General features: G+C 38.3%; 1 protein-coding gene across 2 annotated transcripts in view; it reads left to right on the top strand.

The window, feature by feature from the left end:
• Positions 1-20,728, top strand: part of LOC306876835 (diacylglycerol kinase beta-like) — a 130,747-nt gene that overhangs the window by 107,171 nt on the left and 2,848 nt on the right. Inside the window, exons 23-24 of one of the 2 annotated variants that reach the window (XM_079428258.1) lie at positions 18,752-18,872; positions 19,645-19,705. In XM_079428258.1, coding sequence (XP_079284384.1) covers positions 18,752-18,872; positions 19,645-19,705 — 182 coding nt within the window. The remainder of the gene's footprint in view (positions 1-18,751; positions 18,873-19,644; positions 19,706-20,728) is intronic. The other variant, XM_079428259.1, reaches the window with a different exon arrangement.

Raw genomic sequence — 20,728 nt, 5'->3', positions numbered from 1 at the left:
TTAGCAGTGCTAATCGTCATTTAGGGATAGCGCTATCTGTGTCAGTGCCTCACTGAGAGTAGAGTACCAGCTTTTCCAGATCCCACACTAGAGGCTGGTGTCACCATCCTACTAAATGTCCTTCAGGGAGGGTAAGTCAGCACAAACGCCCTTGTGACGCCAGCCTCCGGGGCCCCGGCGTCACCATCAGCTGTCTCAGTCAGTGATCAGAGCTCGGATGTGACTGTTCCTCCCAAGGTCAGAGCAACAGCAGCTGTTTCAGGTGGCAGTGAATCAGCCTCCAGCTCCAGGCCTGTGTTTTGTCCAAATGAAATGAAAATTCTATCATCGTTTTCTTATAATATATAATCATATATATTTATTAAACATCCCAGGTGAAGGTAGCTGGTTATATATAAGACTCTGGCTCTAAACTGCAGTCCAGATTTTATTTAGCATGCAAACAAGTTTTTTTTTTTATTAAAATATTTTACTAATGTTTCTTTTTTATTTTGTATGTATTTGAATTGCGCAGTATTGAGGACCCTGATTTTGTAAAGGCTGAAAACCTCTTCACTAAAATGCAGTGTCATGGTGTAGTGAAATTAAAAAAATTAAAAACATATACGTTTGGAGTCTGTAATAATTGTTTTTTAAAGAAGTCTAATGCTCACGAAGACTCACTAAGACCAAGCATTTATCTGATCAAAAATAAAGTAAAAACAGTAATATTGTGAAATATTATTACAATTTAAAAACGTATTATTACCAATGTTGAAAACAGTTGTTTTGCCTAATATTTTTGTGGATACTTTTTGTATTTTTATTTTTTCAGATTTTTTTTATAAACAAAGTAAAAAAGAACAGCATTTGTTTGAAATAGAAATTTTTTGTAATATTATACATTTCTTTACTGTAATTTTTATCAAGGTTTACTTGATGAGTAAAAGTATTAATTTCTTTAAAAAATTATTATACTGACCCCAAACAGTTCAGTGGTCGGACAAAAATATCTTTATTTTTTGTAATGGTGACTTTATATCTTGTGTATTTTGTGTATATCAATGTGTCTTTATTCCTCATAATTGCAACATCACAATTCCTCTTAGTTCTCATTGTGACTCTTTTCTCCCAATTGTGACTTTATATCTCAGAGTGTGACATCTTTTCTTTTTAAACTTTTGTAATTTTTTTAATTACAGTTGTCTTTTATTTGTACTATGAGGCATAAACCTTCTTATGTAGGTGAAAACAGTGCTTTTGACATTATTTGCAGTAGTTCTTCTCTGCCTCATAAAATATATGATATACATACTTTGATCAGCTTCATTCAGTGTGACTGTGCGTGCAAATGTATGCATGCTTAGAAAAACTGATATTTTCAAAATTGGGCCTCGCATTGCTTTCATAAATGGCCTCTTCTTTTAAGTCAACATGACCATTGTGTGGGCTGCAAGACCCTTGAGATGTTTTTGTTTTGCTTTGTTTTAGCTGACGTCAGTAAATGACAGCTGTGACCTACGAGAGCAGCGTCTTGAATTTGAAATGCCCTCTGATGTATGTAGGCACCTCTTGTCTTTTTTGAAGACCTGTGTTCATCGCCTGTTCCTACTCCCTCTCTCTTTGATCCGTTTCAGTTCTCTTCACCATTTACAACTCTCCCGTCCCTCTCTCTGTGCTCTTCTGTACTCCACTGACTGAACTCACATAAATCCTGTTACCATGGAGACCCCCAGGCACTCCTGAACTGAGGAACAGCATAGGGATGGAAAGAGAATGAGCGTTTGGGAGGGAGGGAGGGAGAGAGAGTGGGCTGCTGTGAGCAGTGTGACTCATATCAGTAATCTTTAACTGGCCTTCAGGCACAAATACTCAACCAGCACTGCATACAGTAGAGGTTTGTAGCCACATCTAAAGTAACTGTTCACTCTGTTAGTTAGTTTGTTTGTTTTTTTGAGTGCTACAGGGTTTCTGAAAGCTCACTGGTGATGTAGGTGATGCCAACTCGCTCTGCATGTTTAGATAGCACAGGTTTCACTCTGTGAAAATGGCTTGCTGTTTACAGCTGTAAGAGCATGACCTCATTTCCACCTCTCTATGGAGTGTATTTTGAGGTTTATATGAACAGAGAATTCCTCTCACTCACTCCACGCAACAATTTCCACATGACTCAGGTCCTAATGTATGTCTGCATGTGACTGTTGCATTAGCAGGGGTGTTGTTAGACTTCTAGACTTCTAGTGCAGAATCTTTTCTGGATAGTCCTGAAGCTTGTAGAGGTTTATATTGGGCCATAATAAACAAGCATTTCACAAATTTGGGTGGATAGTAATAGTAGGTAATAGCTTTCCACTACAGAACTCCACTATTTATATATATATTTATTCTCAATATGTTGAAGTTGAAGTTTATTTACTTTTCTGCTTAGCAATACTGAGATTGAATTATAGCTAAAAATAACAAGAATACTAATAATACTACTCCAAAAAAATAATTAAAGATATACATGTGCACACATATACATATACGTCTGTCCATACTTAAGCAAAATATACATCCATTCACTCACACACATACAGGTGCTGGTCATAAAATTAGAATATCATGAAAAAGTTGATTTATTTCAGAAATACCATTCAAAAAGTGAAACTTGTATATTAGATTCATTCATTACACACAGACTGATATATTTCAAATGTTTATTTCCTTTCATTTTGACGATTATAACTGACAACTAATGAAAGTCCCAAATTCAGTATCTCAGAAAATTAGAATATTGCGAAAATGTTCAATATTGAAGACCCCTGGTGCCACACTCTAATCAGCTAATTAACTCAAAACACCTGCAAAAGCCTTTAAATGGTCTCTCAGTCTAGTTCTGTAGGCTACACAATCATGGGGAAGACTGCTGACTTGACAGTTGTCCAAAAGACGACCATTGACACCTTGCACAAGGAGGGCAAGACACAAAAGGTCATTGCTAAAGAGGCTGGCTTCACAGAGCTGTGTCCAAGCACATTAATAGAGGGGCGAAGAGAAGGACAAGATGTGGTAGAAAAAAGTGTACAAGCAATAGGGATAACCGCACCCTGGAGAGGATTGTGAAACAAAACCCATTCAAAAATGTGGGGGAGATTCACAAAGAGTGGACTGCAGCTGGAGTCAGTGCTTCAAGAACCACCACGCACAGACGTATGCAAGACATGGGTTTCAGCTGTCGCATTCCTTGTGTCAAGCCACTCTTGAACAAGAGACAGCGTCAGAAGCGTCTAGACTGGACTGCTGCTGAGTGGTCCAAAGTTATGTTCTCTGATGAAAGTAAATTTTGCATTTCCTTTGGAAATCAAGGTCCCAGAGTCTGGAGGAAGAGAGGAGAGGCACATAATCCACGTTGCTTGAGGTCCAGTGTAAAGTTTCCACAGTCATTGATGGTTTGGGGTGCCTTGTCATCTGCTGGTGTTGGTTCATTGTGTTTTCTGAGGTCCAAGGTCAACGCAGCCGTCTACCAGGAAGTTTTAGAGCACTTCATGCTTCCCTCTGCTGACCAACTTTATGGAGATGCAGATTTAATTTTAAAACAGGACTTGGCACCTGCACACACTGCCAAAGCTACCAGTATCTGGTTTAAGGACCATGGTATCCCTGTTCTTGATTGGCCAGCAAACTCCCCTGACAATTCAGAAGAGCTGAAGGCCACTATCAGAGCAACATGGGCTGTCATAACACCTGAGCAGTGCCACAGACTGATCGACTCCATGCCACGCCGCATTGCTGCAGTAATCCAGGCCAAAGGAGCCCCAACTAAATATTGAGTGCTGTACATGCTCATACTTTTCATGTTCATACTTTTCAGTTGGCCAACATTTCTAAAAATCATTTTTTTTGCATTGGTCTTAATTGATATTCTAATTTTCGGAGATACTGAATTTGGGACTTTCATTAGTTGACAGTTATAATCATCAAAATTAAAGGAAATAAACATTTGAAATATATCAGTCTATGTGTAATGAATGAATCTAATATACAAGTTTCACTTTTTGAATGGTATTTCTGAAATCAACTTTTTCATGATATTCTAATTTTATGACCAGCACCTGTAAACATAAAAAGTTTTAAAACATACAAGTGCAACTGCAAAAACGACCCTAAGCATCAACATTGCATGCATTGAACAGTATTATACCTAAAGGAATGGTAGCATAAAGTTTTGCCCTTGCTTTGAATGTCAAAATGCTTTGCTTCCTAAGAAGCTGACCAGTTTTTTCACCCCTGGTTGGTGGAAAAAGTTCATGAAGGGGATGATCATTCTGGGCCATCTCTTTTATTAGTTTAATGGTGGCTTGCTCTCTCCGACCTTGTAAATCAGGTAGATGTATTGGAGTTATGTTATGTGTTGGTAAATCTCTCAATAATTCGTTTTGCCCTCTATTGAATGCTTTCCAGCAAAGCTGTTTCCTTTTTTGTGCAACCAACTAGCATCACATTTGCATACTCCAGATAGGGTCTGATCAAGGAGCAATACATACTGACTAAATCATCAGCAGAAGCTCCATGAAATATTTATTTTATTTATAGTATCATTGTAATTTTTTAATTTATTTAAAAAAAAATTGGCAATTTTACTAGAAAACCTTGGCAGCATTATTAGCCAAATTAAAAACCTTATTAAAAGTATTCATATTTGTTGGTAGATTTGCTTTATGAAATGGAATTAATATTTTAGAGTTGTTGTTTTTCCCTTGATCTGATGCTTAATACTTATTTTTCTAGATTTTTTCTCACTGTGCACAGTTGTGTAAAACTTATTAATCAATTGCTTTTTTCACATTTTCTTCACATCAGAATATATACTAATAAGAATAAAACAAATTTGCATGCTGAAGCTAAAACAAAAATGTCCATTTTTATATTACTAGTGTTTACAAGGGATGGATAAAATATAAGTGAGGAAAGTTCGGGAAATAACTTGAGCAAGGCACCGAACCCCCAACTGCTCCCTGTGCGCCGCAGCATAAATGGCTGCCCACTGCTCCGGGTGTGTGTTCACGGCTGTGTGTGTGTTCACTGCTGTGTGTGTGCACGTTGGATGGGTTAAATGCAGAGCACAAATTCCGAGTATGGATCACCATACTTGGCAGTATGTCACTTCACTTCACTTCATTATGTGAAAATATGCAAAAGCTGTCTAATCACAATACATGGCCATTTTGGCAGACATTATGTAAATTTCTGCCAAAAAATAATAATAATTAGTCATGGATGGAATGTTCAGGATTTTTTTGCTTTCTTTCCATGTTTGTGTATTTCAGGAATAGCTGAAATAATGAAGCCGTATTCATGTGGTAGACAGCATCTCCACATCTCTTATCTCAAATCGGCTGTTCCCTTTTCCTCCCTTTATTTCAGGGTCACAGAGGGACATTTTATCCTTTCACCTGCTTCCCACGCCCTTGAACTCTCCTCTTTCTTTCTCTTTATGGCTCGTACGCACTTCCCACTGCGATCTTGCCACACACTGCCTCGTGCTGATGGCTATTTCAGGGCACTGGGGCCATTCATTGTTACATCCCACAAACAACAACACACACATGCACAAAAAACACACACTCGGATCCTCGTACACACAGAGCGAATGATTTGTGTTGTATTTCCTCACTCCCGTCGCACATGACAGGAATAGAAGCGAAACTCTCCACCCAAAGAGCATTGTGGGAACACGGTGACTCAGTGGACGAAAGGGATGCTTTCCGCTGTGGCTCGATCGGTGGCCAAAAAAGCCAATCGACAGCTTTGCTCTCGCTTTAGCAAGAGTGATGGACATTTGAAGAGTGGCTCTCACCCATCAGGGGTTCAAAATCATTGAAGATGTTTCTGGCCCTAGGGGCCCTTTCCCATGATCTGCGTCATGAGAGCTGTGATTGTTGGCCTGCTTTGTGAGAGGAGCTTTATTTGTGAATGGCATGGGAACAGAGGTTGGGAGACTGGCGAGCTCTTTTGCATGCAGAATGCTAGTAAACAGACTGTGTGCAGGCAGAGCGCATCCGTACAGTGAGTGTGTGATAATGAGGAGAGCATGAGCAGTGTGGCAGACTATCGGTTGGGCTCTCGTTGAACAACACCCACCCCGATATGCGAGTCATGACAAATTATGAAATGCCAAACAATGTAAAAATTAACACCTATCGTTCATTTGAGCTTGTCGTAGCACTTCTGAAATGTCTGCCGCCGCGTGAGGCTGTTTTAAGACATGTCACAATACTGACATAATGAGAACGCCTCAAATGAATAGAAGCATGGGAATCAAGTGTGTCACGAGGAGTATGTTGTGTAAGTAGAGCAGGGCTGAAGCTATAGCTAGTGTAGAGAACATGCTCTAGAAAAAATGAGCAGAGGAAATCTACAGAAATCTTAAGGAAAAAGTTCATAAGAATGTTCCTTGTTGCAGAAAATTCTGAAAACATTCCCCAAGAACTTTTTTTTTTTCTTAAAGCTGCAGTCAGAAACTTTTTTGTTTAAAATTTATATAGTAAGCGAGTAAACAAAGAATCCATTTTCCAAACCGTGTTTTTGACTTATCCTGAATCACTACAGTACACCTATAATAAGTTTTTATATTCTGACTATTTTAGACTGGTTCTGGTGGGAACCGCTGCGGAGTAACCCAGTATCTGCGTGATTCATCATAGACATAAACAGAGAGAAGTTGCTCCAGCTACAGTGTTCTTCTGCTAGACACACATGCAGTTCTGTTTATTAACCTCTAGAGCGCCAAAAGTTACAGACTGCAGTTTTAATTATAAAATGACAGGCTAGTCTGATTGTATATTACTCATGAGGTTGTATTGTGTACACTAAATTCTAAACTTTACACTGGTAAATCTTAATAATATCTATTAACCTAATAGAAGTGTTAACCATCTATTAACACTTAATAGTGTGTTATCAAAACTTCATTCCAAGTCATTTTAATTATTTTTAGAACAGTTTTTCAAGAATTTAAATTTTTTTTTTCTAAAGAACAATCTTAGGAAAAAAGATAAGAGTATTCTTAAAGAGATAATTCTGCAATTTACTAAACTTTTCATCCATACAATAGAACTCACAGGTCACCAAAACTGTTTGGTGACCAATCTTCTTCAAAATAACTGTGAGTCGTGCAAAAGAAAAAAGTCTTACAGTTTAGAACAACTTGAAGGCAAGTAAATGATGACCCAAAATTAAATTTTTGGGGTGAACTATCCTTTTTAAGGAGCATTTTTGGATATTCTTAACTTAAAAAGGCTTCTTTTTATTATTTTGTACTGTTCTCTAAGGTCCACTTTTAATGTTATCAAGACTTTTACATAAAAAACATCATAATTTAGAAGTAATAGGCTATTTTCTGTCCTGTTTTGACACCTCCCCACCCCCCCATCAGAATGCTCTGTTTGAATAGGCGTGGCCAATTGTAGACTAGGAAGTAAACGCCCACTGCTATGATTGGCTAACAGCTGTGTATGTTTGACAGCCTATATCCTTCATAGATGCATGCTACAGTGATTTTGTTTAAAAACACATAAATATTCAGTACATTTCAAACTGTAATAACAAACAGTGCAACAGTGATCACATAATTAAAAGAAGTTACTCACACTTGTGTGTTGCGAAATTACTGTCGGATCCAATACAGTCGGCAAAGCATCATCTTTTAGTTTCAATCTTTCTGAAAATCCTGCGTCGAAATGTGCCTTGTTTGTAAACGAATCCACAGTAAAATGAAGTGAACAAAGGAACACGTTCTTACTGATGTGGTCTGGAACTTCATTCAAAAAGAAAGTTAATTCACTCTTTACTAATGTTGGGATCAGAAGAAAGGCAATGCAAAGACTGAGTTTTTCCACAACTTGGCACTACACAGCGTCTTGTTGTCATTGGAGCCATCTTTATCATTTGGTTCCTGCGTAGACCTCTTGTTATTCACACTATATGCGTGAATTGGGCTGGCTAAACAGGCAGCGATGTAGAGGCAGGCGTTAATCTTCTTCTGCGGAGGCTGTGTTTAGCCACACTATTACGTCATAGAGTGGCACATTCCACAACCTGGCCTTAATAAGCTGTTTTTAGTCCAACAGTTCTGAAACTTACAGGATGTTTTACAGTACAATGAGCTCTTAAATGTCAAAAGATCAAGGGAATTTAGATTTTTCAGTTTATGACCCCTCTAAGTAAGATGAAAATAGTGAATCTTTGTAAAATGTATGGTAGAAAAGTTTACATAAGCAGAGCCAGAGACTCTGAGAGTAAAGCATGATAGAGAAGAAAGTCTCATTGTTTAAGTATGCCAATAAAGAGTGCATAAGAAGACCTTGGGAATGAAGTATGCTAGAAAGGAGTTCAGAAGCAGCATTTCTCGGTGTAGTTTGCAGGAGAAGTATACTCAAGTTCCGAGTGCAGGAATGCTCATTCTGAGTGAGTGCAAGCTGTAACACGGCCTGATACTGGATGGATTGTGCTCTGTAAACACTGAGAGGTGGCTCTCATGTTCTGTCCATGTGCCAAGAGACCGTCCACCCCCGCACCTCTACCACAGCTTCTGCAACCTCTCCAGCTCCTTCTGACCATCTGCCTTCACTTTTACCAGCCCAAGACACCAAAGGGACCGCACAGGCCAGAAACCACCAGAAACACAATAAATACATTTCTTCTCCTCACCCGTGTGGAATCCAACAAACCCCTTGCATAAGAAAAGTTCTTCTAACAGCTCCTTTATAAACCCGTTTCATGGCTATTTCTGCTTTTTAACTAATGGTATAGGCATCACAAAGCAGCTTTTACAGGGTGTTGGGTCTCTTCTCCGGTCAGCAAGTGCAAGGTGACCGCAGGCAAAGAAAGAAGAATGGTTGTCAATGTGAGCAATGCACATTCAAGCATCTGAACAGTGTGAGCTTCACATGCAGGGTAATTTTTTAGTTGCTTTCTAATATGCAAGTGACTTTGAAAATGTCAGTGTTGAAGAGTATGCTGACCTCAGTAGTGTTCACTGACTGACTTCGGTAACTGAGAATGAGAAGTAAATGGCAGTGAACGAGTAAAGTTTGTAATTTTCTATAATAAACACGGTCAGTGAGGATCATGTAATTTGTTTAGATCACTGTCATTTGTTCTATACCTTCAACGAGACCCTGCTTAGCTGGGACTTAATATCCTCCACACAATGCATTCTGACACGGTTACATAAGAAGGCGTTTGTGAGCTATTCTTAGCGCTGCCTCACTGTGATGCGCTGCCTGGAATAAGAAAGCCCAAACCTGACAGAGCGGGAAACATTCGTGTCGTGAGGAAAATAAGGCTCCCGTCAATTTTTTCCCCTCCCTCTCTTTATTATTATTTTATTTGCTGCTTTTGGGGTAACGAACAAGAGGCTGTGTGTTTGATAATAATACGTTTGCTCCGTGAAACAAAAGACAAGGCTGACAGTAAATACACAGTTGAATATAGCATACAGCATATGTGAATATATTATTACTTGTTTTTTTACAATGATTTATAGAATTTTCACAATAAGTGGTTGACTATATTTTGTTTGCAAAAAATGAAAAAAATCACAACTATTAAAGCACACACTATGAAATACTAAGCAGTGGTGCTTATACAGCAGATTGAGTTTGAATCTGGCTTGTAGCATTTCCTGATTCCCAGTCATTTGTTGTCATCTCTATAAATTAAAAAATTTAAAGCATATTTTACATTTTAAAAAAGTACATATTAAAAAAATATGTATTATTAAAAAAATATTATTGCAATTTTTAATATTGGTTTCATATTTTAATATACTTTAAAATATCATTTATTTCTGTGACGCAGCGCTGAATTTTCATCAGCCATTACTCCAGTTTTCAGTGTCACATGATCCTTCAGAAATCATTGTAATATGCTGAATTGTAATCCGTGTTGAAACTGTTGTGCTGCTTAATATTTCTTTGGAACCTGTGATACTTTTTGTTCCATTGATTCTTTGATGAATAAAATGTTAAAATCATCAGCATTTATTCATAATAAAAATGTGTTCTAACAGTATAAATCTTTACTATCACTTTTTATCGATTTAACAAATCCATGCTGAATAAAATTATAAAGTTCTTTTTAAAAAAAAAAAGAAAGAAAGAAAGAAAGAAAGAGAAAGAAAGAAAATATTCACCCCAAACTTTTGAATATTGTAACACTAAATTTCTAATTTGAATAAACTCTGTGCTTTTTAACTTTTAATTTATCAAAGAACCCTGAAAAAAGTATCACAGGTCCCAAACAAAATATTAAGCGGCACAACAGTTTCCAACACTTATAATAAATAAGTATATTAGAATGATTTCTGAAGGATCATGTGACACTGAAGACTGGAGAAATGATGCTGAAAATTCAGCTTTGCTTCACAAGAATAAATTATATTTTAAAGTATATTCAAATAGAAAATGGTTATTTTAAATTGCAATAATATTTCACAAAAAAAATTTTTTTTTTCTTTATTTTTGATCAAATAGATAGATGAGCATAAAAAACTTCTTTAAAAAACATAAAAAATCTTACTGAATGACGACCATTTGAATTTAGCAGAAATCGGAAAATTTGTGTTTACAGAGGTCTGTGAGAGCAGTGTGAGGCTGAATATTGTTGCAGTTTTGGGTGTTAGAGAGCCGTTTGTCACCCACGTCACTTCATAGTGTCAGTGCTGAAGTCCTAATCTGCCCTCTTTGCCTCCCTCTTTTCTTCTTACAGCTCTCAATCCTATTATTCTTTCTGGGAAAAACTCCTGAGATGTATAGAGCTTAGGAAGTATCAAGATCTTTGACATGCTTGTCAAATAGTGGCATTGTGGAGGTGGATAAAGGATACCAGGCACAGATTTCTCTGTTGGGGCTCTTCATAGCCCTCCAAGCGAAGCATACGTTTTGTTCACCTCTCAGCAAACCTCTCCTGTCTGACCTTTCAGAGGAGGAGAGTCACAATATCCCCCGGCAAAGCTGCACAGTCAGGCAGGTTCAGACCTCTCCACTTCTCATCAATCAATAAACACTTTATAAACACTGGCAGGCAGCTTTTTCTTTTCAGCCAGGTCATGACTCAACAAAAGAGATTCACAGGTCATGCCACATGCTGAAATCTATCACACAACAGTATCAAGAGCCTTGAGAAAAAAAGCCAGCTACAATTTTAATTTGCTAATCCCACTTTAAACATTCTCCTGACCAAGTACCTCTTCAACTACATGTCAACTAACTGTCATTAGAGTATTAGTAGACTATTAGGTTTAGGGTTAGTTGATGAAGTTTTTAAGATTTGCAAATTTTGGAGAATATGCAATCGTTAATACTTTCTCTTTGATGCAGTCCTCTACTTAATGAAATGAATTAAAGCTCCTCACAGATGTCCTTGTTGAGCTAGTAGGCGTTCCTGGAGCGCAGTTTAGAAGTTGGCCACGTTCACTGAGGACAAGTTTTGTGATATGTGCCGTGAAATTCGCTCTGTGAAATATTTAAACTTGACAGTGACTCACTTACTTATTCCCTGTGTAAATGCAATATTCACAGCTGCTGAATTTATTATCTTAACCTACAGAATCTGTAACAATGAAATTCCTTTTCTTTGGTTTTTCCTTATCTTTTTAGTTTGTATGGTTCTGAGTAACGTGACCTTTATAATAAATGTTTCAAAAGGCTAGGTTAAATCTGGGGTTTGCTGTTAACACTCAGCAGATTGTAGTAACACTTTACAGTATGGTTTCATTTGTTAACATTAGTTAACAATAATATTTAATCTTTGTTGATGTGAATTTCAACATTTACTAATAAATTATCTTAATATTTAATGGTCCTGAGCTAACAAGAACCAACAATGTATAGTTGTTTTTTCATTAAATAATGTTATTATCAAGGATTAATAGACTATTTCTGCAAGACTTTATTATAGGGCCCAGTTCTCACTGTTAACTAGTTCCTATTATTAGTTCCTATATTGGCTGTTTATTAGTGCTTATAAAGCACATATTCAGCATGACCACATTCTACATCCCTATACCTAAACTTAACAACTACCTTAATAACTAATAATTAGCTGCAAATTAGAAGTTTATTGAGGCAAAAGTCTAGTTAATGGTTTGTTAATAGAGAGAATTGGACCTTGAAATAAAGTGTGACCCAAATTTCTTGCTCATTGTTAATTAATGGTAGTTAATGCATTAACTTTTGGAAGCTTATTGTAAAATGTTGGCCAGATTTCTTTTTTTTTTCCTGAAAAATAATTTGTACCACTGTACCACAATTGGTTACAATTCATAAAAGTCAGTGCATTCAATTTCATAAATTAACAACAAACAATAATTTTAAGTAATTTTTAACATTTCAATCTGTATAAAAAACATTATTTTATCTATTCATTCTTAAAATTAGATTAAGAAATGTTGTAAAAACTATTGTCCTTTTTTTCATTCATGATACCCAATGCATTATCTAATGTTTACAAGTTGAACTTTCTTGTAAAGTTTTACCAAAATATTTTGGTATGATATCCATATTTGTCTTAATATTTTGACCTTTCATTGTAAACCAAAGTCAAACTCTGTCCGTTTCGGATGTTATTTCTATCCGGTCAGCATCGTGTGTGACGTTTTATGGAGTCGAACTTGCATCATCGTCCTTGCGCAAGCCTCTATCTCATAAGACTAGAATAAGCCAGCCGACAGTTTCCTGATGAGTTGCAAAAGTGTGTCTGTGTTCTGTCAGGTGAAACATTTTGAAATTATTAACACCGTTTACACTGTGTTAAACAACATACATTTTCATCTAAACAAACCATTGCTGCCTGTCTGGATTCTAGGCAGCTGGAGTAAAAACATAAGCTGTTTGCAGATGTGCCTCTAAGTACATGTCACACATCAGAGACCTTTTTGTTAATGATAGACTGGATGAGCTTTGAATTTTATAGGCGGACCCAACATGAGTAAATTTGAAACATGGCTTTTGTAGGCATATAGATTCAGATAGCCATATGTATGTGTATATATATATATATATATATATATATATATATATATATATATATATATATATACATATTAGTATATATATACATATACATATATAAATATATATATACAGTGGGGCAAATAAGTATTTGATACACTGCTGATTTTTCAGGTTTTCCCACTTACAAAGAATGGAGAGATCTGTAATTTTCATCGTAGATACACCTCAACTGTGAGAGACAGAATATGGAAAACAAATCCAGAAAATCACATCGTATGATTTTTAAATAATTAACTTACATTTTATTGCATGAAATAAGTATTTGATCACCTACCAACCAGCAAGAATTCTTGCTCTCACAGACCTGTTAGTTTGTCTTTAAGAAACCCTCCTATCCTCCACTCATTACCTGTATTAATTTATACAGTTACCTGTATAAAAGACACCTGTTCACACACTCAATCAACCAGACTCCAACCACTCCACTATGGGCAAGACCAAAGAGCTGTCTAAGGACACTAGGGACAAAATTGTAGACCTGCACAAGGCTGGGATGGGCTACAGGACAATAGGCAAACAACTTGGTGAGAAGGCAACAACTGTTGGCGCAATTATTAGAAAATGGAAGAAATTCAAGATGACTGTCAATCTCCCTCGGACTGGGGCTCCATGCAAGATGTCGCTTCGTGGAGTATCAATGATCCTGAAAAAGGTGAGGGATCAGCCTAGAGCTACACGGGAGGACCTGGCCAATGACCTGAAGAGAGCTGGGACCACAGTCTCAACGGTTACCATTAGTAACACACTACACCATCATGGATTAAAATCTTGCAGCGTGTGCAAGGTCTCCATGCTCAAGCCAGCACATGGCACATGGCCAGCACAGGCCCGTCTGAAGTTTGCCAAAGACCATCTGGATGATCCAGAGAAGGCATAGGAGAAGGTCATGTGGTCAGATGAGACCAAAATAGAACTTTTTGGTATAAACTCCACTCGCCATGTTTGGAGGAAGAAGAAGAATTCGTACAATCCCAAGAACACCATCCCAACCGTGAAGCATGGGGGTGGAAACATCATGCTTTGGGAGTGCTTTTCTGCAAAGGGGACAGGATGACTGCACCGTATTGAGGGGAGGATGGATGGGGCCAGAGAGACCACAACACAACAGCCAGAGAGACCAAGTTATTGGGATCCCCCAATAAAGCTGGAACACATAACGGAGACACAACAACAGATTGTGCGACGGCTATTGAGGGAAGAATGCAATGCTTTTGCTTTTGATGATAATGATGTTGGTTGCATCCCCTCATTTAATATGCACATCACCCTCCATGATAAGACACCTGTACAAAAGACTTGCATATCTGTGCCTAAGCCTCTTTTGCAGGAAGTGAAAGAGTACCTTCAGGATCTGTTGAACCGGGGATGGATAAGCAAGTCAAGATCTCCTTACTCCTCGCCAATTGTATGTGTGAGGAAAAATGATGGAAGCCTGAGACTTTGCTGTGATTATCGTGAGTTAAATCAAAAATCTGTACCTGACAGGCACCCCATTCCCAGGATCCAGGATATGCTGGACTCCTGAGTGGCAGTTCCTGGTTTTCGGTCTTGGACCAGGGCAAGGCCTACCACCAAGGATTCCTTGATGCTGAGAACCGACCCCTAACCGCTTTTATAACACCGTGGAGGCTATTTCAGTGGAACAGGATTCCATTTGGCCTTAACTCAGCTCCAGCCGAATTCCAGAGGAACATGGAAGCTTGTCTGGAGGATTTGCGTGATGTTATCTGTCAGCCTTACCTGGATGACAATCTTGTTCATAGTGCCTCCTTCGAGGATCACATGAGCCATATTCGCACAGTCAAACTCAGCCCACACAAGTGTGAACTGTTCCAAAGGAAAGTCCGTTTTCTAGGCCGTATTGTGTCGGAGGATGGATAGTCTATGGATCCAGCCGAAATAGCCCCAGTACAGGCCCTGAAGCTCCGAATACCAGCTACAGTAGGAGATCTGAGGAAAATGATGGGATTCCTTTCTTACTATAGAACATACATATCCAATTTCTCATACCTGGCAAGACCTCTCTATCAGCTAATCGCAACACCACCACAAAGTCCATCTCCTCCTGAGCCTAAGGGAAAGAGAAAGAGAGTCAGCACTAAGTCAAAAGGGCAGGCATCCCCCAATACACCCGTAAACTGGACACAGACTCATCAGGAAGCATTGAACACCCTGATTGACCACTTAACAGAGCCACCAATTCTTGCATATCCAGACCTGACTCTGCCTCTAGTCCTCCATTGTGATGCATCACAGGACGGTTTGGGTGCAGTCCTTTATCAGAAGCAGAAAGGAAAGATGTCAGTGATTGCATATGGGTCAAGAACACTCACGCCACCCGAGAAAAACTATCACATGCATTCTGGAAAATTAGAATTCCTGGTTCTTAAGTGGGCAGTCTGTGAAGGCTTTAGGAATTACTTGTTTCACGCTCCACATTTTGAAGTGTACACAGACAATAACCCCTTAACGTACATTTTGATGACAGCCAAGCTCAATGCAACGGGGCACGCAAGATGTGATCAGTGCTACAGTGCAGGGTGTAATGTTACCTTTCAATGATGCTCCCCTGTGGACAAGTGGAATTGACTTACAAGCCGTCCACCTGGTGAAAGATGAAATCTCACTGTCCACTAATCTGTGTCTTTAGCAGTAGCAGATCAAAGAATCCCAACAGAGAGACCCTGTTATCAGCCGTGTCCTGGAGTACAAAAAGAATAACATTCGCTTCTTGTGCAGAAGAGCAGGAAAGAGAAACCAACTTATTCTACCCAGAGAGTACCATCAAACGGTTTACAGGGAGTTGCATCAGGAGATGGGGCATCTCGGGACAGAGAGAACTCTAAATTTAATTTGTGAGCGATTTTACTGGCCCCATATGAAAAAGGAGACGGAGCACTTTGTGACACGTGTATGTGAGTGCCTGAAAAGACAAAAAAAACTTAAAAGACTACTAGAGCCCCATTGACTACAATTCAAACCACATACCCATTTCAGCTTGTATCTATAGACTTCCTCAACCTGGAAACGTGCAAAAATGGGTATGAATACATACTTATAGTGATGGACCATTTCACACATTTCGCGCAAGCCTATGCCACAAGAAACAAGGTTGCAAAGACAGTTGTACAGCATGTCTTTGGCGATTTTGCCCTCAAGTTTGGCTTCCCCGAGAAAATACACCACGACATGGGAAGAGAGTTCGAGAACCAATTGATGGAACAGGTGCAGAAGGTCTGTGGTGTGCGTGGCTCTCACACAACCCCGTACCACCCAATGGGTAACGGACAGGTTGAAAGATTCAACAGGACACTCCTATCCATGCTCAGAACCCTAAATGATGCGAATAAGGCTAACTGGAAGAACTCATTGTCAAAAGTGGTCCACGCATATAACTGCACCCGCTGCGAATCGACTGGTTTCTCGCCATACTACCTGTTATTCGGTCGTTCACCCCGGCTCCCCATCGATCTAATGTCGCTGAATACATAAGCTTTCCATTGATGTGTGATGGCCGAGATACAACTATTTGAAAATCTGGAATCTGAGGGTGCAAAAAAAAAAAAAACTGAGAAAATTGCCTTTAAACCTGTCCAAATGAAGTTCTTAGCAATACATATTACTAATCAAAAATGAACTTTTAATATATTTATGGTCGGAAATGTACAAAATATCTTCATGGAGCACGATCTTTACTTAAAATCCTAATAATTTTTGGCATAAAAGAAAAATTGATCATTTTGACCCATACAATGTATTTTTGGCTATTGCTACAAATGAAGAGTTCATTTGCAAAAACAGATAACTTAGTTTTTAACAGTTCTCAGAAATCATGTTTTTTCATTGTGCATTCCAATTAATCTCAATCAAACTGCATTTGGGTTATTTTGACTAGGTTAAAAAATAACAAAAAAAACAGCTAACTAACACAATAAAACAATAAAAACATGATAACATAATTAAGAAATGTGATTTTTGAAAATGTTCAAAAACTGAGTTATCTGTTTTTGCAAATAAAATCTTCAAAAATACCCCAGCGACTTAAGACTGGTTTTGTGGTCCAGGGTTACATATGTTCCTGCAAGAACTCAAAATACCGTCATCAGTTCTTCCAGGAACCTTCCAAGAGTCATCAAAGTAATGACTTTGAGGATTTTTGTATATTGAATTAAAGCCAAAATAAAATATTGGATGGAAAAACTTAAATTTGATTATACAACTAAACTTGAAATAAAAATCTGTTAAACCTAAATAGTAGTTTAAAAAATGACAAAAAGCACAAAAATTACAAAAAATTTAAATGAAAACTGAAAATATATTTTACAAAAATAATAGTATATAAATAATACTAAAATAGCACTGGATCTGTGTGTTCCACTGTCAGCTCTAGATTCTGCATTCACACTCTTGAGATGAAATTTCATGTAATGCCCACTTCTTCATTTACTGATTTGATTGCATTGGTTCTTGAATAATTCACAGAATTATTCACAGAAGGAGGCTTTTTTTAAATAAAGAGGCTTTTATAAATCACTCATTCAGTGGGCCTGATTCTCCTACTCTGCAACAGACATATAATCATCTGTGTCTGTGTCTCTGTGTGTGTGTGTGTGTGTGGATGGGACACTTGCTGCCATGACCCTGTTGTGTGTGCTAGTGTGAGATGAGAGAAAGTTAATGAGTGAGTAAAGGGATAACAATGTTCCACAAGCATTTACTAAAGCTTAGCTTGCTAGTAGGCCTAACCACTGACCTCAATGCCTTTTCCCCTGTAGGTCTATGCTCATTTTCTCTCATACTACCAGCTAAATTTCAAAATGCAAATGGAAGTTTTTAAAATGCAATTTAGATTCACCTATATGATTTTACTATTCTTCCTTTGCCATAATAATAAAAAAAATCTCTTATCGCAGTTGTTTATCCTAGACTGTAATGAGGCAGAATTGAGAATACATTGAAACTTTTCCCCTATGGTTATCATATTGTTTAGTCCCCCAGCATTCTCAGCAAGTTTCTCTTTTTGAAAGAGGTCTTAAGAATTAGTCACCCAAAAATGGAAATTCTGTTTACTCCCCCTCATGTTCCAAGCCTGGATGACTTTTTGATCTTTGAAACACAAATTAAGACATTTTTAATGAAACCTTGGAGATTTTTGTCTCTACTGAAAGTCCATGCAACCATAAAGAGATCATCAAAAAATCCATAGGAATGCTTTAATCCAAGTCTTAAGAAAAGATGCAATCACATTTTATGATGAACAGATTTAATTTAGATTATTAACACACAAAAATTTTACGGCACGCATTATTTGAGCACATCAAATATGATAAATGAAAGGTCAGATATGCTTGCTTCATGTCAATGAAGTATGGTGGAGCTTCCATTGACCATATTTGATATGCGCTGCATATATGTGTTAATCAGTGTAGTAAATTATTACAGAATTTTCATTTCTGGGTGAACTTTACATTTAATGACATCACAAACTGTGCTCTCAAAATATTAACTGAAAAGATTTTATTATGAATTTGTCATCAGGTTCTTACAAGACCAAATTATCTGTGCCATAACATCCAAGTTAACTAATAATAAGTAATTTCTTCTCCATTTAGTTCTCCTTTTATTTTAGGAAAAAGCATCTGAGAAAAAGTTGATGTCTAAATTAAACATAATGAAACATTAATCTATGTGTCTTTTCTTCTATGGCAAAACAGATCTGAGTGATCAGCTTCTGGAGGTGGTGGGTTTGGAGGGAGCCATCGAGATGGGTCAGATCTACACAGGTCTCAAGAGCGCTGGGCGGCGCCTTGCACAGTGTTCCAATGTCACCATCAGGTCAGCAGTTCATGCCTGTCCACATACACATCGACTAAAAGTTCAGTATTTGTCCAACTCACAGGCAAACACTCTGATGACTTGTGTCCATGGCTCTGAAACATCTCTCTTCCCTCTCCCCCTCGGCAGGACATCCTCTCTTGGCCAATGCAGCTAGTAAATCAGACCTTTGACCTTCTGTCACTTGCTTTGCCAACAGCTCTAACATTCTGGACTCACTCTTACTGTTGAATAATGATGTTTGTAGCATGTCTAAACACAAAATGCTCAGTCCTGACGTATGCTAATGAACCAGTGTGTGTTGCCCCAGCCTGCTTCACTCCATTAAACACTCATAATGACCCTAACAGTTAGTTCTGAATTGAGGCGAGGTGGTTATTCACAGTTTTCGCTGCCGTTTCCTCACCTGTACACAGGATCGTTCTCCCCACGACCTAATACTTTCCTTAATAGGCATTTATAGCGCATTCATCATTGTCGTTCTCCCATGCTGTGTTGCTTTAACTTGTAGTGGCCCTCCTGAAAAGACTAAACTAACTTTTTGTAACTGTGTGCATGTGAGAATGGAGGTGCTGCACTGTGTTAGTTTAGAGAGTAAGGGGCCCAGCTGGGAACGGGGCTGTGGGAACAAAGAGCACAGTGTTCAGAGCCGTCTAGGAAAAGTGTTGTATAGGAGCCTCGTGCCCGCGATCTGCCTGGTCAGTGACCTGACCCGTAACAGCTCTGTCTTTTTTTTTTTTTTTTTCTTCTGTCCTTGTCTCTCTGTCCACAGGACATCCCGTCTGCTGCCCATGCAGATTGATGGAGAACCGTGGATGCAGCCTCCATGCACGGTCAGCTCATTAATTACAATTTTTTTATGTAAATATCTGAAACACTCTTTCATGACCCATACCAGCCAATCCAACACTGTAATTAAACAAGACAAGACATTTGACTAATGTGACTGCACCTTAACTGGGCAGTCGTCTATCCTAATGAATAGAGAGTTGAACTTGTAACCCGAAGGTTGTGGGTTCGAGTCTCAGGTCCGGCAGGGATTGTAGGTGGGGGAGTGAATAACCAACACTCTCTCCACCCTCAATACCACGACTGAGGTGAGACCCTTGAGCAAGGTACCGAACCCCCAACTGCTCCCCGGGCGCCGCAACATTGGCTGCTCACTGCTCCGGGTGTATGTTCACTACTGTGTGTACACTTGGATGGGTTAAATGCAGAGCACAAATTCCGAGTATGGGACACCATACTTGGCCACACACCACTTCCCTTTCCTTTCCCTTTAAAGGGATAGTTCACCCAGAAATGAAAATTACCCCATGATTTACTCCCCCTCATGCCATCCTAGGTGTATATGACTTTCTTCTTTCAGACAAGAACAATCTGAGTTATATTAACAAGCTTTATAATGACAGTGAATGAGGGTCGGGAATTTAAAGTCCAATAAAGTGCATCCATCCATCATAAAAAGTGCTCCACACGGCTTTGGAGGGTTAATAAAGGCCTTCTAAAGCGAATCAATGTATTTGGGTAAGAATAATATCCATATTTAAAACTTTATAAACTGTAATCTCTGGCTTCCACTAACTGTCATACATGTGTTCACGAGAGAGTCCCGTTCCAGTGGTGAGAAGTGACGAACGCGGAAGTGCAGTGGAGAGAGCAAATAATTTTTTTAAAAAAACACGAATTACAAGAACAAAATAAGGATTTGTAAAGAAAAATGTGGGAGGATTTTGATATAAACCAAGAGGAGACTGGTTTTCCTTTGTTGAAAAAAAAAAAAAAAACTTGGTTCTCAGGATATTGTGAGCACACGTACAACAGTTAGAGGAAGCTAGAGATTATGGTTTATAAAG

Source organism: Barbus barbus, assembly GCF_936440315.1.
Source record: "Barbus barbus genome assembly, chromosome: 11".
NCBI lineage: Eukaryota > Metazoa > Chordata > Actinopteri > Cypriniformes > Cyprinidae > Barbus > Barbus barbus.
Note: the sequence above shows the minus strand (reverse complement) of the source record. Positions and strands in the feature narration are given on the sequence as shown.